The sequence below is a fragment of the Odontesthes bonariensis genome, chromosome 21 (genome assembly GCF_027942865.1).
Source record: "Odontesthes bonariensis isolate fOdoBon6 chromosome 21, fOdoBon6.hap1, whole genome shotgun sequence".
Classification (NCBI taxonomy): domain Eukaryota; kingdom Metazoa; phylum Chordata; class Actinopteri; order Atheriniformes; family Atherinopsidae; genus Odontesthes; species Odontesthes bonariensis.
The window spans coordinates 4,858,561-4,881,023 of record NC_134526.1 but is presented as its reverse complement, the minus strand read 5'-3'; the positions used below and the strand labels follow the sequence as shown (position 1 = coordinate 4,881,023).

General features: G+C 40.5%; 1 protein-coding gene across 1 annotated transcript; it reads left to right on the top strand.

The window, feature by feature from the left end:
• Positions 1-1,818: 1,818 nt before the first annotated feature.
• LOC142371168 (uncharacterized) lies at positions 1,819-11,578 on the top strand. The gene is made up of 4 exons (XM_075453781.1): positions 1,819-1,923; positions 5,956-6,099; positions 8,755-8,884; positions 10,987-11,578. The coding sequence occupies exons 2-4, from the start codon at positions 5,970-5,972 to the stop codon at positions 11,213-11,215; spliced, it is 489 nt and encodes a 162-aa protein (XP_075309896.1). The 5' UTR covers positions 1,819-1,923; positions 5,956-5,969; the 3' UTR covers positions 11,216-11,578.
• Positions 11,579-22,463: the final 10,885 nt, after the last annotated feature.

Sequence of the window (22,463 nt, the reverse complement as noted above, 5' to 3'; positions counted from 1 at the left end):
TAGAAAGTTGAAGTTGTTGTTGGGGATTCATTTTGTTTTTTCTTCCCACAGTCGCCTCGTGCAGCTTTAGCAGCTGAGCAGATTTTTTTTAACGGACTGCGTATGAATTGGACTTATTTGAAAACTTAATGAATTTGATTTGATTGGATTACAATGAACTGGATTCTGTATCATTGAGGTGCTTTGTGATAAATGTTGTTCTTATTTGTTAATGAAAGTTAAATTAAAGGTAGGGTAGGAGATCCTGGATTTTGAGTCCAGCGAAGCTGCATTTTGAAAATACACCGGTAAAAAGTCCCAACCCTTTTCTTCACTTTCCCCCCGAAGGCACGCCTCTAGAGTACATGAACGCGCACGAGCACGAAGGTGCACGAGCGCTGTTCTGACAGCAAGCATCGATCGTTGCCGTATTTAGTATATGCTAACTATAGGTTTAATAATGCTAGGTGCTAGCCAAGCTGGCTCTAGTTTAGCTTCCTGCCAAGCTTCGTTCACGGAGCAGGGTACGCGCACAGGGGGAAGGAGGGGGAAGGAGGGGGAGGGGGAGGGAGGGGGAGGGGGAGGGAGGAGCAGATTGCAGTTTGATAGACGCATCAGAATCCAATCATTGTTAACGGTCCGTTCAGTATGATTGGATACTGTTTTTCCTAGATTGTACGTTCTAGAGGCCACTAAAACTTTTCATATTTGTGTCAAAACTTTTAATTAATTGGTTGCAATGGGGGTGTGAAGAGTATTTCAAGCAATATGTAAAAAAATGTTCCAGAAAAAGATCCCCTACCCTGCCTTTAATTTGATTTAAATTAGGGCTGGGCGAGTTAACTCGTTATTATCGCGTTAAAGCAATAAATATTTTATTTATTTATTTTATTGCGCATTAGCGCAGGTTTTATTATTTATTTTATTTTGTAAAAGTCTGTTGCTCACAGGCTTTTATTTTGTAAAAGTCTGCTGCTGTCTGCTGTGGAACAGGAAAAGAAAGTAATCGGCGGATCCACCAAACATGGAGAAGGGTACGGAACTTTTACTCGGCCATTTTCATTTTAAAGTTCTTCCAGACGGCGGAGTCGACAGAACCAAAGTCATCTGTAAACTCTGCCAAGTTGAATTGTCTTCTCAGCGTAGTAGTTCCAGTCTAAAATATCACTTAAAGGCAAAACACACAACTGATAGCAGCAAGTCATTCAAGGAAACAGACAGTGGAGCGAGGCTTCTACATAAAAACTACAGAAAGATGCTGATGTTAAAAGTGTGTTTGCACAACAAATGTTATGGCACTTTCATTCATATGGCAGCACATTTAAAATAAAACTAAATGCTAAAAGCTATACACTTTACTTTTGGATTCATTTTTGGATTCTGCGTACAAATGTGATTAATCGTGGTTAATCAGGGAAATCATGTGATTAATTAGATTAAACATTTTAATCGTTGCCCAGCCCTAATATAAATCAAAATAAAGTTTTAAACATCCTTCTCAGTAAGGTCCGTAGTTCTTTCATCTCGTAGTTTGCTCCTTCTTTCCTTCTTTCTGTTATTTCCCACTCAGCAGAGCACAAGCACAGACTGGTAATCTCCACTAATGGGTTCATATTTTTAGGCTGGACACCGTGACTTCGTCCACACACACACTTGTGAAACGAGCCGAGGTGCTGGAGCTTCGCCTCCGACCCAAACCACGCTGCTGACCACCGGGCCTCCATAATGACGGGGTGGTTTCAGTGTGTGTAGGAGCGTGTGGGAGAGTCTGAGAGTACATTTTTTGGTGTGTGAGTTTGCATGTGCGTGCATGCTTTGCGTGCAGGGGTGTGTGTTGTTTTCGTCCGTCTCCTCCGGCTCTCTCTGCACCTCTTTGCATGCCTGTCGCTGACTTGTGTCGGAGTGAACCAGAAGCTGTGCAGTAGAGGAGCTGCGGAACAACAGGTACTGATCGATGGTTTAAATATTTCATAGGTGGATGCTTCAGAAAGCTCTCAGAGGGCAGAGGTGCTTGTTTTTCTGGCTCGGATTCCTTTCAAACTTGCTTTGATTCCAACTCAATTAACCAGAGTTTAATTGTTGCTGATTTGTTGGAGAACATTGTCCATTCGTGCTCCATACCTGCATGCTTGAGATGAAACCGAATGAGACTCTTAATGTTAATGTTGGGCGTGAATTTAAATAAGACATCTGCCGACTGAATGTGGAAAAGCTCTGGGGATCTTCTGGCATGTGCCTTCCTGCCATGAGGCCATGCTTATTTCATGGAGCCAGGTTTTCTGTTGCTTATGAGGGAACGTTGAGCAGAAAATGTGTTTTTTCAAGGCAAGGCAAGTTTATTTGTACAGCACAATTCAACAACAAGGCGATTCAAAGTGCTTTACAGAGACATTAAAACAGTAGAAATAAAAAGCATGATTTAACTTTTAAACAAAAAAGAAAGAAATAAGAACAATAGATAGAATCAGGAGTTAAAATGTGATTTAAAGTTTTGAAACTCAAGCTTCAGATTTGGAGCTCACTGGAAAAAATGCCCCTCCAAAAATAAGTAAGAAAAACAACAAATAAAAGATGTTTTTGCTTGAAATAAGCAACAAAATCTGCCAATGGAACTAGTGAAAATCGGCTTGTCAAGATTTCTTGAAATAAGATGTGATATTTAGGACTTTTGAGATAAAAGTGATCTTGAAATTAGCTTAAAAACCTCTTCAAATGTAAAAAGAAAAAGCTTGTTTAATATGAAATCCGACTCAAAACAAATTGTTTTTAAAACTTTTTCATTTAACAAGATATTCCAGATGTATTGTCTTCCAACAAGTCCCTATATCTGGCTGAAATAGTACTTGTTAGGCAGTTGTGTCTTATATTAAGTGTAATGAGATATTTTGATGAGAAATGAGACACATATACTTGGTAAGACTGATTTTTTCCAGTGCTTTATTCAAACGCAGCTGAAAATAGGTGTGTCTTAAACACACTGAGTGTTTCAGCTGATCTGAGGCTTTCTGGGAGTTTGTTCCAGATGTGGAGCATAGAAGCTGAATGCAGCTCCTCCATGTCTGGTTCTGACTCTGGGAACTGATAGAAGACCGGATCCAGATGAGGTGAGGGGTCTGGAAGGTTCATACTGGGTCAGGAGGGCGAAGAAAGGAAAGGAAAAATAACCTGAAATATTAACCTTAAATAACATAATAATCAAATTTATTTGTAGCACATTACATGTACAGAACAATTAAAAGTTCTTCCCATAAAATAAAAGCATTGCAGCAGGGAGTGGAAGAAGCATTAAAAATACATAAAAGAATATAAAGAGAAACAAATAAAATCATTTAAATGATTAAAAACAAGCAGATAAGTTCAAAGATAGCGTGCAGATTTCATGCATAGACACATGAGAACAGAAATGTTTTTAACCTGGACTCCATCCTGAAAAACATTGCTTTGAAATACCAGATTTGTGTTTTCGAGCTGGTTTTAGACATTTGGACGAGCTGCACAAATCAAATCTGCTTCCCAAAGAAACTGAATTTAAATCAAGATTCATTAAAAATGAAAAAGTTCTGAACCGTATCAGCGATATCTCTGTGAGACTGTTGCACATGAAGTTTGGAAAAAGAGCTTAATCATCCCAGGTTGGTGTCTCAAACACGTGAGGTTTATTTAAACACGTGTGTCCAACGTGGCCGGCTGTATAGTCTACTCCAGCGTCTGTGTTTTTGTGGGACAAACATGAAGTCGGGGAGGTTTTTGCTCATCTCCTCCCAGTTTTCCAAGTCAGTTCAGGTTCGTTCAGCGGCTCTCTGACGGGCTTCACAGATAGTTTGCAGCCTCGGGGCTTCTGCCTCGGTTCCACCCTCCGACGCATCGGGAAGACAAACAGTTTGAGTTTCTCAGCTTTTTCAGGCCTGAAGCAGCGAGTTTTTCAGAGTGAAACCTCGGAGATATTTTATGTTTCAAGGCCAAGACGCACATAACTTAGAGGAAGGAGCTTGAATATGGAGTTTGATTGTTGTAATGCAGGAATTAACTTAATGTGACGGCTGGCCTCGTCTTCAAAGCTTAGTTCAACCGTCAGAAATCTGGGAGTGACCTTTGACCTTTGATTTGAGGTTGGACAAACAAATTAACAATGGCTGTGTTCGAAACTGCATACTACATACTACATACTACATACTGCATACTACATACTACATACTACATACTGCATACTACATACTGCATACTACATACTACATACTACATACTACATACTACATACTGCATACTGCATACTACATACTGCATACTACATACTACATACTACATACTACATACTACATACTACATACTACATACTACATACTGCATACTACATACTGCATACTGCATACTTCCATACTACATACTGCATACTGCATACTGCATACTTCCATACTACATACTGCATACTTCCATACTGCATACTGCATACTGCATACTTCCATACTACATACTGCATACTGCATACTGCATACTTCCATACTACATACTACATACTGCATACTTCCATACTACATACTACATACTGCATACTACATACTGCATACTGCATACTGCATACTACATACTACATACTGCATACAGCATACTGCATACAGCATACTACATACTGCATACTGCATACTGCATACTACATACTACATACTGCATACTGCATACTACATACTGCATACAGCATACTGCATACCGCATACCACATACTGCATACTGCATACTGCATACTGCATACTACATACTACATACTACATACTGCATACTTCCATACTACATACTACATACTGCATACTGCATACTACATACTACATACTGCATACTACATACTGAATACTGCATACTACATACTACATACTGTATACTACATACTGAATACTGCATACTGCATACTACATACTACATACTGCATACTGCATACTACATACTGCATACTACATACTACAGACTGCATACTGCATACTGCATACTGCATACTACATACTGCATACTCATTCGATCAGACAGTATGCAGAGCGTTTACCCACAATGCATTTCGCTCCTGTCCGAGCCGAAATCAGCCGGCCTGAAGCTGATTTCCCTTAAGCTCTAAACTTTGTAAACTTTAGCAACATTTGAAACATTTTCAGGCGAGAAAGTAGTCGTTTAGATCCCCAATGTGTTGAAAACCTGACAAAATACCGGCTGTTTACAATTTTGTTCCATACAATTGATGCTTTTGTTTTGAAAACAGGAAGTGAACCTACCCTCGTAAAACGAAAGCTAACTTAATCTGATTTTACAAGCTCAAAATGTGGTAAAAAAAAATAATTTTACCAAAACCTCCCGTCTTCACACCGGACATCTGACAAACAAAAACACCAACCCCCCCCCCCAACTTTCACTTGGTGTCACGCTGTTTTATGGTGGTTACAGGGACTAAACCAAGTCAATCCGATGAGTTATAAAGCGCCAAATCACAATAAATGTCATCTGAAGGCACTTCAAAGATACAGTCCAATTCAGACCACTTATAATCCAATTCATTCCAATACAATTATAGATAGAAACAATCGTATTGGTGAAGAAGCTCATGAAATCATAACAGAGCTCGGACTCTTTGTCCAAAGTCCAACAAATGTGAGCTAGTTCTTACTCTCCTTTATCAATGATAAATGATAAGCAGACTCGAGTGCCCATCTCTGCTGATTAATGGGAGGGTCTAAAAGTTACCAAAATAATCTAAACAATTTCAAATATAAAAATGAATTACAGATTTTGATTCCAAACTAACTAAAGTATATTCTAACTGCCCAAAGAAAACTAAATTGATAGAACTTATGATTTATAAACATAAATGTGAGACACTTTAACGTGGTAGAACGCCACTTTCTGTCCAGCGCTGTGAATTAAACCGACGTTGTTTCTTTGGGAGGTTGGTGTCTTCTGACTGAACTGACCTGAACTCTCGTCTCTTTCTTCCTTCAGGTGCGAGTCTCATCATGGCTTCCAAACTGAGCGTGCTGCTGCTGTTATTGGCCGTCGCCACGGTAACGGTGCTCGCCCAGAGGCGACGCCCGTCATCGAAGGCCACGACCACGACCACCGACGAATGGAACTACAGGGACGGCTGTGAGCTCCCAGATTACTTTACTTTGGGTTGAACGGTCCGGTTCAGGTCCCATAATGAGCAGTCCAGTTGGATCTGTTCACAGCTCTACTCATAAATACAATTAAACCCAGAAAGAAACATATTCTAAGCTTTTCCTGTATTTTGAAAGTTACATGGCACTGAAAGGATCGGATTATTGGCTAAATTACAATAAGAATGAGTTATAAGGGTAATTCTCCTTGGATATATGGCGGTGAATGAATGGGATCAGAGGCACAAAGCGTGTCATACCCCGGTATGATAGGTGGCGCTGTACCCATTCCAACTGTTGCTAATAGAGCCACTTCCTGTTGACCTCTTCACCACCAACAACAACAACAAACTCAGGCATTGGAGAAAGATGGAGAACGCAGAGCCAGATGAAGCTACGTCCCTCTACATTTGGTCTGTGATGAGCTGCTTGTTGCACAAACTCGATGCCCAACGGAGCATTCTCCATCGCGTTGTTTGTTTCTTTCTGACGGCGACAACAACAGGAATATCGTCTCCTTTGACTTCCGGGTCACGACCCCGGGAAAACATCTGGAGCATGCGCAGAACGCAAAGTCTGATTCACCACGAGCTTCAGCGTCTACAAGCAGGTTTAGAGTGACTTTCAACCCAGTTATCTCAGGGTCTGAATCCGATCCGATCCAGTAGTCAGATTAAGGTGTCTACATGCACTTAATAACTCAGTCTGATTGTAATTTAGCCAATAATCCGATCCTTTCAGTGCCATGTGACCCCACTGAGTATGACCCCAAAATATTTCATGTTCTGTCTCATCAGCTTCATTTCATCTGTTACCAAACATCCATTTTTACATCTCACACCTTCTCCCAACACTTAGAGACGTTCTGACAGTGAGGACACCAAGTGATGAAGAGTTCCAGCTGTTATTTTGTCCCATTCCTCCTGCAAACACGTCTTCAGGTGTGCAGCAGCACGGGGTGGTGGTTGTTTCAGAGTTTGGGGACATTTATGCAGGCCGTTTACACACTTTTTCCAAAGTTAAGAGCGTTTGTTGAATCTGACATGACGTGTTCATACGAGACCTTCTTACGAAAAAAATGAAAGAAATTTAGAATAAAAATACGAAAATGTTCTTGCATGAGGCCCCTTGTTTTTAAACACTTTGTCCTCATTTTCTCACACATTTGTGGACAAAGGGGAGATCCAGCTGTATCTATGAGATGGATGTATCCAAACAGATGAAGTTGGATGAGCCAGAACATGAAAAATCTCAGTTCTTTAGTATTTTCCAAACAACTTTCACTGATTTCAGGTTGTAATATCTGCACAAACCAGCTCTTTTTGTGCTTTCTTGCTCATTTTATCACAGTTTAGGGTTTTTGTTTTCTGTTTCCTGAGTAATTTGATTATTCTATTTGGCCCGACCCAATTAAATTTAGCTTCCCTGCATTTCATTACTTCCATCAGTATATCTGCTTCCTCTCAGTATTTGGCTTTCCAGTCACGCCCTTTGTTTAGTGCAGACCTATTCTCCCCTTGTTTTGATTTCCACTCCTTGTGTTTACTTGGTGTTTTCCTTCTATGTGTCTGTCTCCCTCCCTAAAACCTATAATTTTGGTTTGTAATCTTTCTGGTGTTCTGTGTTTGGATCCTGACTCCGTAAAAACTGTGACAGAAATCTCTCTTGGATGCTGAGATCAAAAAACTGTCGGTGTTCGGCCGCTCTTTCAGTCGTGGCGTGGTGGACCACTGATGCTGCTGGAAATGTGTCATAAAACTTAAAGGGAACGCTTGATTTTTGATGGCCATTACTGTACGATTCTCACAGTCACAGAAGCCCCGCCCCCTAATATTATGCCAATGTTATAACCTAACATGAAGGCAGTTACGGCCTTGCTGAAGCACGATTTTTTTCTATAGTTGTTGCTTGTTCCTTCATTGACAGTTTAGTGTGCGAAAATATACGAAATATACGTATAAACGATCTCAATACTGAATTGGATTGTAATTGGCTTGAATTGGAATGTATGTTTAAAGTTCCTTTGGATGACATTTGTTGAGATAGTCGTTGGTTTCCTTAGCTGGACATCTTTTTTAAATGGTTTTGTATGAATGGACCAATTTGAAATAGGGATGAGCATTTTAAGTGATTTTAGACGTCGACTAATCAACCAAATTAAAATGGATTAGTGGTGACATCATCGCGACGTCATCATCAAACTAACACTAATCACCAGTTCTTTGTTCCCGTCGTTTAGCTGCAACAAAACCTGACATTTTACGTCGTCTTTCCATCTTTTTGCTGCTGAAGGGCAACATTTTCGCGCTGGTAGAACCGCGGTGAGCTAGCTTTGTCCCTAGACGTCCCCATCCTAGACGTCTTATTTTAGGCATTACTTAGGCTTTCGAAAGCTCAGTTAGCTGCTCCGACAGGTTAAAAACTTTCCTGTTGCCGTGGTGACGCATCATAAGGATCTCACATTTCTCATGATGATCAGGGGAAGAAACTGTTTAAACTTCCTCCTCCTTTTTTTTCTTCCTTGTTTTCACGTTCAAATATTGTCCTGCAGAAGTCGATGCTTTACCTGTTTAGCTTTCTTTCATTAAACCTGTTAATAACCTGTTAATAACGTACGTGAACACGTTTTTTTGTTTATTCACAGCTGAGCGGGTTAGCATGCGTGGAGTCGCCAACCTGACTGAGGTTTTGGATAACTGGAGGTTCAACCTCCTGAACGAGATGAAAGGACTTCTGCAGAACGACCACCAGTCTCTGCTGCCGGACTACGCCAGGTACGGATCGGGGGGGGGGCTTAAAGGACAGGCGTTTAGACGTCACTGGACTGTCAGAGATTAAAAGTTTGGACACACTTTCTCATTTAAAAGGTTACTCTGTGTTATTTTTACTATTTCACGCAGCATGAAGCCAATCTAAAGACATCAAAACAATTAAATAGGACATAATCATGTAGAAAGAGAATATTTTGGCGTCTTCACTGTAGTCTCCTGCTGCTTTGATAACATCTTCAGTGTCCAAGCTTTCCGTGTGTCAGACGTCTTTGTCCTCCTGTGTGTTTTGAATGAGCAGACGAGTCCACATGAGTGAAATAAAACAGACCGTGAGCTCGGAGTCGCCACAGGAATTTGGTTTATCCCTGCGGTGGCAGAAATCAGGAGTTTTTCGGGTACACTCTGCGGCCAATGCCGTCATAAGAAACTGCAGCTCAACCTGCAATTTAAAAATCCAAATAGTTTTCCATATGGAGCTCTGCTGCTTCCTGAGGCCTGTGGACAAGACTTCACTGTGGTTGGGTGCTTAAATAAGAACCGAGGCTTTTCTTTCCTGTTTAAGACCCAATCCCAGTCCCTCTCCTTTCCCCTCACCCCTCTTACAGTAAATACTCAAGTAAATAATTTATTTAAACTCAAATATATTCAAGTATTTACTTTAATATTCACCGAAACAGTAAGCTAAATACCTGCCAACATCACAAGAATATTTGACTTGCCAATATTTTCTTGATTAAAGTGAGATGCTTTCACATCTTGTTAGAAATAAACATAATTTCATCATATTTTCATTTAAGTTTTTGCAGAATTGAAATTGTGGTAAAAGGTGAAAATTTTAACACGTTTATTTTGACTGTATTTTTGGATGCTATCCATTTTGCTGCAGTATTAGTTATTATTAAAGATATGCTAATGTTACAGATAGTTAGAGCTGTTCCTGCAGCCAGGTCTGCAGGTCTGAAGAAACGGTTTAAACTTCCTTGTCTTTTCCCTCCATTTTGTTCCTGCTCTGTATCCCAGACGTCTCCTCTTTCAGCTCATCTTGATTTGGGGTCTTATTCCAGGAATTTCTTGGGCTTTCGAAAGCTCAGCTAGCTGCTCCCAGAGCTTAACAACTCTCCTGTTGCCGTGGTGACGCATCATAACAGATATAAAAAGTTATGCAAACCAGCACAAAAAAAATGCTCCAGAAATCTGTTTTCACATCAAAAAGCTCAGTTTAAAATCTCAACAAGATGCAAAGAAAGACTTCGTAAATTTAAATATATAAATATATAAATACAATGTTTAGACAGACTGAATCCCTGAAATATTTATGGAGTTAATAAATAAATTTTATTATCCCAAACGGGTCACCCTGAAACAGCTCTTTTAAACAGCACAAACAGGAAGGCTGTTCAGCCTCAGAGGATGAAGAGGACGTAACAACTGAAGACAATTCTTTTTTAAAAGTGCACCATCGATCAGGTATTTAGATATAGGCTGTGTTCGAAACCGCATACTTCTCCTACTACTCATACTGACTTTTTTCCCGGATGCATACTAGATTCACTGAAATGTTGAGTATGCATCATGAGGTTACTACTCATACTCAAACTACCCAAGATGCAACGTAACGTGCCGTCACCGATCGTCATTTCCTGTCAAAACGGCAGTTTCAAGCTAGCTACAACGAGGGTAGGTTCACTTCCTGTTTTCAAAACAAAAGCACCAATTGTATGGTAATGGCTTTCCCTATGATAAAAGGCAACAGGTATTTTATTTTGTGAAAATAACCGGAAGTGCGTTGCTCACTGCGGCTAGCTTTAGTAGCGCCGAATTCGTGGGAACAAAATATTAAACAGCCGGTATTTTGTCAGGTTTTCAACACGTTGGGGATCTAAACGACTACTTTCTCTCCTGAAAATGTTTCAGATGTTGCTAAAGTTTACAGAGTTTAGAGCTTAAGAGAAATCAGCTTCAGGCCGGCTGATTTCGGCTCGGGCAGGAGCGAAATGCATTGTGGGTAAACGCTCTGCATACTGTCTGATCGATCAGTATGTAGCAAGCGGTTTCGAACACAGCCTTTCTCTTTATATCATGAAATTGTTTCTTCCTGGTTCCAGAATCCAGCCGCTGTCTGAGGCTTTAGACGACCTCTACAAGGAGTTCAACGCCCTCAAAGCTCACCTGGGCGACCTGACCGAGAAGTTCGCCGCCATAGAAACTTTCATCGACGACCTCAAGGCCAAAGGGGCCAACAACGCCGGCCCCGCCCCCGGTGCGGCTCCGGCCACCGTCCCCAGGCAGACCGGGAGGAGGTTGATCAAGAAGAAAGCCACCATCTCGACCTAACCGTGCAACAAGGAGCTTCTTTTAGTCGGATGTTTGTTTCTGTGCTTTAACTTTATTGTTTTACCAACTTGCTTTCATTCCTCGGCCATCAAATCCTGACGTTTTGTCAGCTCTCCAGAAAACAATTAGCTTGATATTAGAGAAAGTTTTGAGCTGCTGTGAAGATTTCAGGCACCATTTTTAAATCCTATGACCAAAACTTACATAAAAAGAAATTAGCTTGACTTAGAATAAGACCTCCGACTGCATTAGCACATCAGTCCATCAGTCTGTGACGCCAAAGAGCGCCGACAAAGCGGCAGTAGTGATGCCTTGGAAGGGATTTTTAAAAGCTTTTTGCTCCTGCACAGTAAGTTTAGCCTCTTTAAGGGCGTATTCAGACCAGGAAAGTCCGATAGTTCACTTGCTTTGGTCCGAACCTTTTTTTTTTTATTTTGGTGCGGTTCGCTTTCAGACTGTACATTTCAGTAAACGGACCAAAATATGTCAACAAAGCCACGCGCCCTGAAGTCTTTCGGCTATTGGTCAGAATCGACACGCGCAACACAAAGTGCTAAGTTCAAAAGTGAATGTAGTCATGGACGCTTTCCGTGCCGTTATTGCTTTTAATATAATCAAAACTATATGTTTTTTCAACGTATATGATATGTGGGCATCTGCCCAAACGTCCACAAGAGCACGGGTCTCCTCTTCGGCCCACGTTTGGCCCCTACTCATTTTCGGTCTAGAAATATTATTTTCGGTCTTTCGTTAGCTTTACCACAGCCGGTCTAGTAATTAGAAGAACGACGCTCTGTTTTGTTACCTAGCAGCAGACAAACGACGGATGCTCCCGAGGTACAAAAAAGCAAAAAGTCTGGGATTAGGTCAGGTCTGCTTTCACACCTCCAAAAGATCCGCACCAGTGTTCGTTTGATCCGGACCGAGTCCGACCTTTCAGCTCGGTCTCGGTCCGCTTGTTTGGTCCGGACCAGAGTTCGGTGGTTTGTATTCAGACCATCCCAAAAGGTCCGAACCAACGGAAATCTGGTCCGTTTGGTCGTTTGGTCCGGACCAAACGAGGTAGGTGTGAATACGCCCTAAGAGTATTTTAATCTCTTTTCTCAAAAGCCTCGTCTCCCATTAACTGAAAATAGCCAAAACACCCATACTCAGCCATAAACTTCCCAAACTTTAGTCCACTCAGCACTTATCGTAGGGTTCACCTCAGGGGGTGATTTTGTGGTTAAATCGTGAATATTCTTGAATAATCTGCGTGCACATTGTCTAAACAACAGGCAGATAAAGTTTCTGCTCTGCAGCTTATTAGGTCATCTGTTTAACTCGTTAATTTCCTCCTAAAATGATCCCTTTAAGGACCTTTATCATATCTAAAGGTTTAGTTGGGCCCTACAGAAGCCAGCGGGTGCTTTAAAACTGACACAGCAACTATTCTCATTGTATAAAAAGTCACATTTGAAGTAAAAACCAAGTTTTTCCAGCTTTTTATGAGACCTGAATGTTGGTCCGACAGACACACTGGAAAAAATCAAAGTTTTACCAAGTATATTTGTCTCATTTCTAGTCAAAATATCTCATTACACTTAATATAAGACACTGCCTAACAAGTACCATTTCAGCCAGATATAGGGACTTGTTTAAAGACAATACATCTGGAATATCTTGTTAAATGAAAAAGTTTTGAAAACGAATTGTATTGAGTCGGATTTCATATGAAACAAGCTTTTTTTTGATATTTGAAGAGGTTTTTAAGATAATTTCAAGATCATTTTTATCTCAAAAGTCCTAAATATCACATCTTATTTCGAGAAATCTTGACAAGCCGATCTTCACTAGTTCCATTGGCAGATTTTTTTGCTTATTTCAAGCAAAAACGTCTTGTATTTGTTGTTTTTCTTACTTATTTTTGGAGGGGAATTTTTTCCAGTGCAAAAGAATGTTTAAGGAACATTTATCAGCCTTCATTGTTCCCTCTCGTCTCCTGATTAAGACGCCACTTTACCGTTAACCAATTATTGAAATAATTGCCTGCCCTTGATGACATTGACTGTAACTTTTGGCCGATGCCCTTCAGTTCATTTATGATGGAGTGATTACGACTGAAAGTGAAGTTTTCTCTGCCTTAAAAGACACACAAGACGGTTTATATTCTTCATTTTAAACCATCTGGCATTTGATCAAATTCTGCAGAATTGGGTGATGTTGCATCTATAAAACACAGTGTTTTATAGACTGTCGTCAATCAGAGACCGTGATGTTTTAACCTAAAACGAGCTGTAATATCAACCCCGACAACACAAAAGCACATTAAACTGTAACTGCTTTTGAATTGTTAACATTTCGGACATCTCGTCTGCTTGTGTCTCGTCTTCGTGCCGCTTTATCTGAGCTCAAATAAACTCTTTCACTGCATTAATTTGTCGGCTCAGTTGCTTCTTCAAAATTTGTCTTGAATTCGCTTTGATCTAAAATCAGAAGACGGTTAATGATGTCCACGTTTCTACAACTTAAAAGCAGATTAAAGCTTTGATCCTGCCCGCTTCAAAGGAGTCTTGCTTTGATGCTATAAGAATCAGGAATCAGGGTACAGCAGCGTGGTTTTCTCTCAGGTCGAGGAACAGAAGGACCGGATCTTTACCCTCACAGAAGTACCGAGGAGATCGTGGGAGTTTGACCATCCAGTGTACATGTGTTATAGTTAGGGCTGGGCAACGATTAAAATGTTTAATCTAATTAATCACATGATTTCCCTGATTAATCACGATTAATCGCATTTGTACGCAGAATCCAAAAATGAATCCAAAAGTAGTGTATAGCTTTTAGCATTTAGCTTTATTTTAAATGTGCTGCCATATGAATGAAAGTGCCATAACATTTGATGTGCAAACACACTTTTAACATCAGCATCTTTCTGTAGTTTTTATGTAGAAGCCTCGCTCCACTGTCTGTTTCCTTGAATGACTTGCTGCTATCAGTTGTGTGTTTTGCCTTTAAGTGATATTTTAGACTGGAACTACTACGCTGAGAAGACAATTCAACTTGGCAGTGTTTACAGATGACTTTGGTTCTGTCGACTCCGCCGTCTGGAAGAACTTTAAAATGAAAATGGCCGAGTAAAAGTTCCGTACCCTTCTCCATGTTTGGTGGATCCGCCGATTACTTTCTTTTCCTGTTCCACAGCAGACAGCAGCAGACTTTTACAAAATAAAATAAATTTTAAAATAAATTTTAAAAAACAAATGCGTTAATGCGCGATAATAACAAGTTTCAGCATCTCTGGTTCTGGTTCTCAGTGATGGTGAGTGACGGATCGGGGCTCCGTCAGCAGTAATGAGGGCGCTGCTCCGCTCCGTTGTGGTGAAGAGGGAGCTGAGCCGGAAGGAGAAGCTTTCAGGTTGCTGCTCCATCTTTGCTCCAACCCTCACCTGTGGGCACAGATCTGAGTAGAGACGCAAAGAAGGAGGTCGTGGATACGAGTGGCTGAAATGAGTTTTCTTCAGAGGGGGGCGGGGCTCAGCCTTAGAGGAGCTCCACCATCCGGAGAGAGGAGTAGTAGTAGGTAGTCCGGCTAGTTGGCTGGGGTTTAAAAAATAAAGCGTTTTGCTTCTCAAAACAATATGCGTTCAACAGAGTAATACATTTGCATCACAAAATGGTTCTCCAGGAAAAAGTCAGACCTCACAATCGCTTGGCCCTATTTTCTCTCCCTTCGTATCACTGCCTGCTGCCGACAGCCGCGCCTGTTACGGTGTTTGCTGCTCGGTCTGCACAGCAGGCAGTGATACGAAGGGAGAGAAAATAGGGCCAAGAGATTGTGAGGTCTGACTTTTTCCTGGAGAACCATTTTGTGATGCAAATGTATTACTCTGTTGAACGCATATTGTTTTGAGAAGCAAAACAGCCTGAGGTTTGCCTGTCTGTCCAGGTGGAGCAGTGTAACATTCAGGAGTGTCCCTGCAAGTGCAAACCTTCGGTAACACTGAAACCGAACTGTTTTCACTCCTCTGCAGTGTCTTCTCCTCTGTGCACGACATCTGTTACACTTTTCATGTGGGATTGTTTTTGTTGTTGGTTTGCAGTGGTGTTTCTCTTGACTTTCGTCCAGATTTCAGATGTTCAGTAAAAATAATCTTTGATCAGGCTCCTGGATTGTTACCGCTGTTTACTGGAAAGCCCAAGAAAAGAGGAAACTAGGATGCCAAAGCTCTAAAAGAAGAGCTTTGGGATGTCCTTCAAGAAGCCTGGAGAACTATTCCTGAAGACTCCTTAAAGAAAGGACAGAAAGCTCGTCTGAGAGGGTTCAGGGTGTGCTGGAGGAGAAAGGAGCTCAGAGCAGATATTCACTTTAAAGCTGCTCAGAGCTGAACTAACTCTGCTTCTGCCTCAGATTCTGGGTTTATGTTCACTGCTCCACAGATACTGAGCTCACCTGGTATCATCAATGAATTTGAGGATGGATTGAATGCATGCAGCAGCTTTTTAAATGTTCTAAAGAAGAATATGTTTATTCTTTTTTTTACTGGATTTCCCCACTTATTATACTTCAGACTTTTATTCACTGAACTCCAGCTTCACTCTGCTCACTGACGAACACAACATGAGAGCAGGTGCTTCACAGAAAACTCCCACCGGGGACTCACTTTCACGCCGTAATTCGTCGCCAATGCGGTGTTATCGGTTCGCCTCACTTGACCAGTTCAGGAGTTCAGGCTCCTCAGCTGTTATACTTCTATTTCAGTGTCAAAGGGTGCTCAGATCAATGGCAAATTCCATGCTTTTGGGTGTAGGCGACACGCTGTAATGGAGAAGAAGAAGCTTAACAGCAACAAAACATTGAAAAAAAATCAAAACACAAAACCCTCACGTATCACAACATAAATGTTATCTGCACTGGGGATGCTAACCGACAGGAACTGTACCAACAGGGCAAACACAGCCGGGTTTGCCTCTAAACTAACTTGTTAAACCACAACCGTAAACTCTACACACTAAGATAAACGTGCGAACTAAGGAACTCGCAATGTCAAACTTAAGTGTAGCAGAATAGGCACTTTTAAGTTTCTGGCTAATTACAGAGACTATGTGCTAATAGCATCTATGGCAATCAACATCCCTGCTATTCCCATCTCAGCTAGTAGCTGTAAGCTAGTAGCGGTAAGCTAATAGCATTAAGCTAGTAGCGGTAAGCTAATAGCATTAAGCTAGTAGCGGTAAGCTAGTAGAAAGCTACAAAGAGTCTTCCTCCTGTTTTGGTGAAGAGAAGCATGTGCTGATCTGGATTTGAGGACATAACCGACAAATAATTATTTTTAATTAACTTCCTAGTCAATTTATATTCTGTCATTTTTGTTTGGATGGAGAATTAAAAACTTTTTTGTGCCATTTCAGACACAGAACACATTTATTACTGCTTTTACACAAACTTTAAGATTGCTATGTGGCCTTATGGTTCTCAGGAGATGAATTTCAATGATACTGACTTCCTGTTTCTTCATTTGTTGCTGTTAAAATGACAAAATCTTGTGATCTCTGATCAGCTTCTGAAAATTGTTGTTGAATTATGTGAATTATTAACATAACTAAATGATTAACTGTAGGCTACCAACCGGACAAACACAGCTGGATTTGCCTCTAAATTAACTTGTTTAACCACAAGCATCTGGATTTGAGGACATAACCGATACAGAATTATATTTAATTAACTTCCTCGTCAATTTATATTCTGTCATTTTTGTTTGGATGGACATTTAAAAACGTTTTTGTGCCATTTCAGACACAGAACACATTTATTACTGCTTTTACACAGACTTTAAGATTGCTATGTGGCCTGACTTCCTGTTTCTTCATTTGTTGCTGTTAAAATGTCAAAATAAATCCAACATTCCTTAAATGTAGCAAAACCGGCGGGTTCCTATTTCACAGATATTCTAATTAAATTACTTGTGATACTCTCTGATATGTTTAAAAGGTTCTGGAGGACAGTGCAGCTCAGAGGGAAGAAATAAATCAGGCTTTACTCATAATACTTGGGCGGATAAAGCTATTGTTGTTCAGATCATCGCTTTAGATCAATTATTTATAAGAAACACAGATTGTAATCGCTCTTTTCGTTATAGAATTAAACAGTCCCCGCACCTCAGAGCTTTGAATGTGCCTTTATCAGGTGCAGGAGCTTCTTGTTTGGATGTGAACAGATGACGAACATGATATCTTGACACCTCCATGCTTTCTGGAGAAAGAAGATTGCTTCATTTTTCCCGCTGACGTTTCCTCGCGGAGCTGTTTGCATCATTTTTGAGGACTTAAAGGAACCCTTAGCCAATAACACAAACAGACTTTTACTGGAAATGTTCTTGACACGTTGTGGAATGACTTCAGAGTGAATGATGGCTTATCTACGCTCATGGGTACATTGCACCGGAGCTCCATTTGTCAGCTTCAGTGGTCCTCGATGTGTGCAGCAGGATGTAATATCAGGCACAGATGTCGTGTTTTTAATGTACTCTTGTTTTTAAGAAAAGTTACAGTCGAGCATAATCTCAATGAACGCAATGAAAAATGGCGGCTGCCTCCCTGTCTTTGGCTTCCTTGCCCGTCAGACCTTCAGCCCGTCTGAATCCCACACCGAAAGGCTGAGCCGAAGCTCCGGATTTAGTTGGCATTTAAATCAGAGGGTGAATCTGCAGCGCTCCCAGGGGGGAGGATGTGACCAGCTGCCTCATTCATTCAGAAATCCCAGCCTTTCAGGTGGAAAAGAGTGATTCCATTTTCACCCGCTCGAGCTGTCGGGTTTTTCTCCAAAAATCATGCTCGAAGGCATTTGAAATTTCTTCAAATATATTCAGATGCAGAGGTGGGGAGTAACGAGTTACATTTACTTCAGTAAGTTTTTGAAAACATTATACTTCTAGGAGTAGTTTTAAATCTCTATACTTTTTACTTTTCCTTGAGTAGATGTGTGCAGCAGAAGCTGTCCTCTTACTCCGCTACATTAGGCTACAATGAGCTGGTTACTTTTCTTCTTACCTCTTTGGTATTCTACGCCTCATTATTTTTATCCCCCCGCGTACGCCTCATTTTAATGTTTTATTCTGACAGAGAGAGAGACTTCCACCAAAAGCTCTACCACCTGACTGTGTTCCACCAATCAGACGCAGCCGTGCAGTCTGGTCACGTGACCGTACTCGATCTCAGCGGCGGGACGGGTTAGCTTTAGCATTAGCAGTCGTAGCAAACAAACAAAGAAACAGATGAAAAATGTCAGAACCAACGGTGGGAAATGAAGACGCAGACGAGGCCTCATACTGAAAGCATGTTTACCTCACAAAGAGTGAGAAACAGCAGCTACATTATGTGTCTTCTGTGTCAACCAAAACAAACGCACATTTCAGCAGAAACTCAACATCTAACTTGAAGAAACATGTAGCGGTAAGTTTCCTAAACTCGTTTTCCCCCCCATGGATAGATGAATGTTTGTTTTTTAGGTTCCATATGGGTTACATATGTTTTAAACATTTCCTAAGTCTCTTTTATTTTTTATTGAAGTACTTGAATTTACCTGGATTATTTTAATTTAAGCTATGCTTGTGTTAACAAATAAATCAGACGTTACTCAACAGTTACTCAGTACTTGTTTACTCTTACTCAAGTAATTATTTGGATGATTACTTTTTACTTTTACTTGAGTCATATTATTCTGAAGTAACAGTACTTCTACTTGAGTACAATTTTTGGCTACTCTACCCACCTCTGTTCAGATGCAACAAGCTCGGCTTAAACTTAACCGTTTAGCTGTGGCCGTAACAGAAGTTGAATTGCAGCAAACGATTATTCAGGGATTTCAAGTATTCTATCGATTTGCAATCATAAAAATGTACTTTATGAACTACTTTTACATAGAGCCGCAATTAGAGCCAGAAAACCTTTGTCATCAATTCATGAATAAAATATCTCCAGAGGACAACAGAAGAGAATCTGGACTGTAGTAAACACGAATTTAGATACAATGCTACTGATTTTTTTCAAATATATGTAGCCCTGTGACTATTAATTTCATTCAAGCAGATACAAGGCAAGGCAAGGCAATTTTATTTATAGAGCACAATTCGTACACAAGGTAATTCAAAGTGCTTTTACAGATACAGATAGTAAAATATTTGTGTTGGTAAGAAATAATAGTTCATGAAGTGTAAATATGTTAAAATTGTTGGATTATAAAATGCTAAAAAACAGTCGTTTCATATACAAGTTAAAAGTCAGAGATAAAAAGGTGGTGTTAGTTTTAAAATCCATTCATACTTGTTTTTCGGCATAAAAAGACAGGAGGCCACGTTTGTTGTGGGGTAGTGAAGCATCGCCTTATTTTCTCATCTTTGTATGTGTATCCTGAGCCAATCTGTCCTCACCTGGCTCAGGTAGGAGATGCTTAGCGTCACTTATCAGCGCTGTAAGCTGTAAAAGTAAAGTGAAAAACACTCCTAACCTCCAACACTGACGGATAGTCGTCCTGTGGTCAATGTGTATGAACTCTGTGAAGCTGCCAGAGGTAAACTCATGTGTTTTGATGCACTCGGTGCTGTTGTGTAACAGTGGCGGCTGGTGATTCAATTTGTTGGGGGGGCGCAGTTGCGCGTGACGGGTCAAATAGCACCTCACAATCAGAACACGACACACAAATTCTAAAAACCACCTAAACTAGACCATTGTTCAAGTATTAATACAATTAGAGAGATACTTTGGATATTGTTGACCTTAAATAAAGAGTTTTGGGACAGAATAGATAAAGAAATATAGGCTACTGTAATTAGAATAGATCACATGTTACACCATCTAAACACCAGTCAACTAGATCATTGTTAAACTATCAATACAGTTAGAGACAGACATTGGGTTGATCAAAAATGAAGAGTTTTGGGGCAGAATAGATTCAGAAAGTAGGCTACTTTAATGAAAATAGACCATATGTTATACCATAACCACAACATAATAGTAGGGAGGGATGATGGTTCTGAATTTCCTATTCTATTGCAAAATGTACAAATATTCAGGAAAAACAAAGACCACATTAAAAGGTAGGCGTGTCTAATGTTTTGAGGACTAATATAGAAGACTGGATCAATTCTGATGTTTTTAAATGTGCTATATAAATAAAGCTGACTTGACTTGACTGCACTGAAAAATGGACAACAACTAATTTCTACAACAGAGACTCACCTCTGCAGCAATCCTACTGTCTGTGGTCTTCTTCCCCGAGAGCCCGGCGCTTCCTCGGATGCTTGCTTGATGGACGTGATTGAGTCGATGAATTGTCCAATCACGTTAAGATTAAAAATAAGGAAAACTCTGCCATTGGTCTGGGCGCACAGAGATGCGAACTAGAATACATTTTTCATGCGCCAATGAAAAGCTGCCTCTGCTTGTTCGCGGTAAAAAAGTTTGCTAACTCTCATAGACTCCAGTGTTACCGGCGACCACCTGGAGGAGGGCTTTATATCCAATAGCAAGCCTAGATTAAAGTCGAAAGCATTTAATGGTTGCTGGCAGTGGCATGTAGCCTACAGCAGAGTCTGTCACACCACTGCACGAGTAAAAACGCAATGTACAAATGTATAATTAATTTCATATTTGTTATGGTTGATTCACGGGAGGGGCGGCGCTCTAGCGCCCTCTATTGACCAACCACCGCTGTTGTGTAACCATAACGCGTTAAAGACGAGCGGGAATGCTAACCGCTGCTAGCCTTTAGCTTAGCCTGCTAACAGACTTTCCCCTGGTTAAGTCTGCATTGCTGTTAGCAGTTGCTAATTTGTTTAAGACCTACTGTCGGTTTTTCGCCATGAATAAGCCTGTATCTTAGTTAATGAAAGGGATTATGTGATTCAGTACCGGACATTAGCCTTACGAGAGAGAGCGAGAGAGGACCGGGAGATCCCTGGACCGTTGGAGGGAGAGGTAGCTGCTGAAGTTGACCGTTGTTTTGCCGCACGCTCCATCCCCTTGCCGCCGACACTACACCTTGCCATTTGCATCCCCCCCATCTTCACTTCTGACATTTTAGTACACAAACACTTTAGTACACAAACACTTTAGTACACAAACACTTTAGTACACAAACACTTTAGTACACAAACATTTTAGTACACAAACACTTTAGTACACAAACACTTTAGTACACAAACACTTTAGTACACAAACACTTTAGTACACAAACATTTTAGTACACACACATTTTAGTACACAAACACTTTAGTACACAAACACTTTAGTACACAAACATTTTAGTACACAAACATTTTAGTACACAAACACTTTAGTACACACACATTTTAGTACACAAACACTTTAGTACACAAACATTTTAGTACACAAACACTTTAGTACACAAACATTTTAGTACACAAACATTTTAGTACACAAACACTTTAGTACACAAACATTTTAGTACACAAACACTTTAGTACACAAACACTTTAGTACACAAACATTTTAGTACACAAAAACTTTAGTACACAAAAACTTTAGTACACAAACGCTTTGCACATGCCTTTTTGTTTGTGCTGGTTAAAGCCAGTGAAGCGGCCATTTTGTTTCCGGCCTCCCTGCTCACGAGCGTCGACTGGGCCGGCAACGTTTTTATTTTAGCCCGGTGAGAATGAGTGTGTGAGTGTCGACATTTCAGTTCCCTGATCATTTTGATTTATTAAACAATTTTAAATGCACTTCAGCCAAAATCTGGCATTAAAGGCGGTCTAATGAAGGTCCATTCTGACTCTTATAGACGCAGAGTGCTGTGGCCCCTGCAGCGGTGTCTAATTCTTCCAGTTAAAAAGTAAACACAGTTTCTCATTATCACACTTTGCTTATCGCACACTCCTGCTGTGAGCCATTAAGGACGCTCGCTTGCTGCTTCGAAGCTGTTCGATCCTCTCTGTTGATTAGTTCGTGACTGTCTCAGTTGTTTTAAAGCAGCGCAGGTCGGGAGATTTGTTTGAGGCTGCTCCGATATTTATGCATCCTCTGTGAGAGCTCCTAAAACACACTTGTTTCAGTTTTATGTGTGGAGTTAATCACCTTTAAGCACTTTTTCTGCTTCCTAAGCTTAAACAGGGTTCGGTGTTGTCTTGTCTGGCTGTATTTCTTGTGCAAGTATTTATTATAATTAGGGCTGGGCAACGATTAAAATGTTTAATCTATTTAATCACATGATTTCCCTGATTAATCACGATTAATCGCATTTGTACGCAAATTC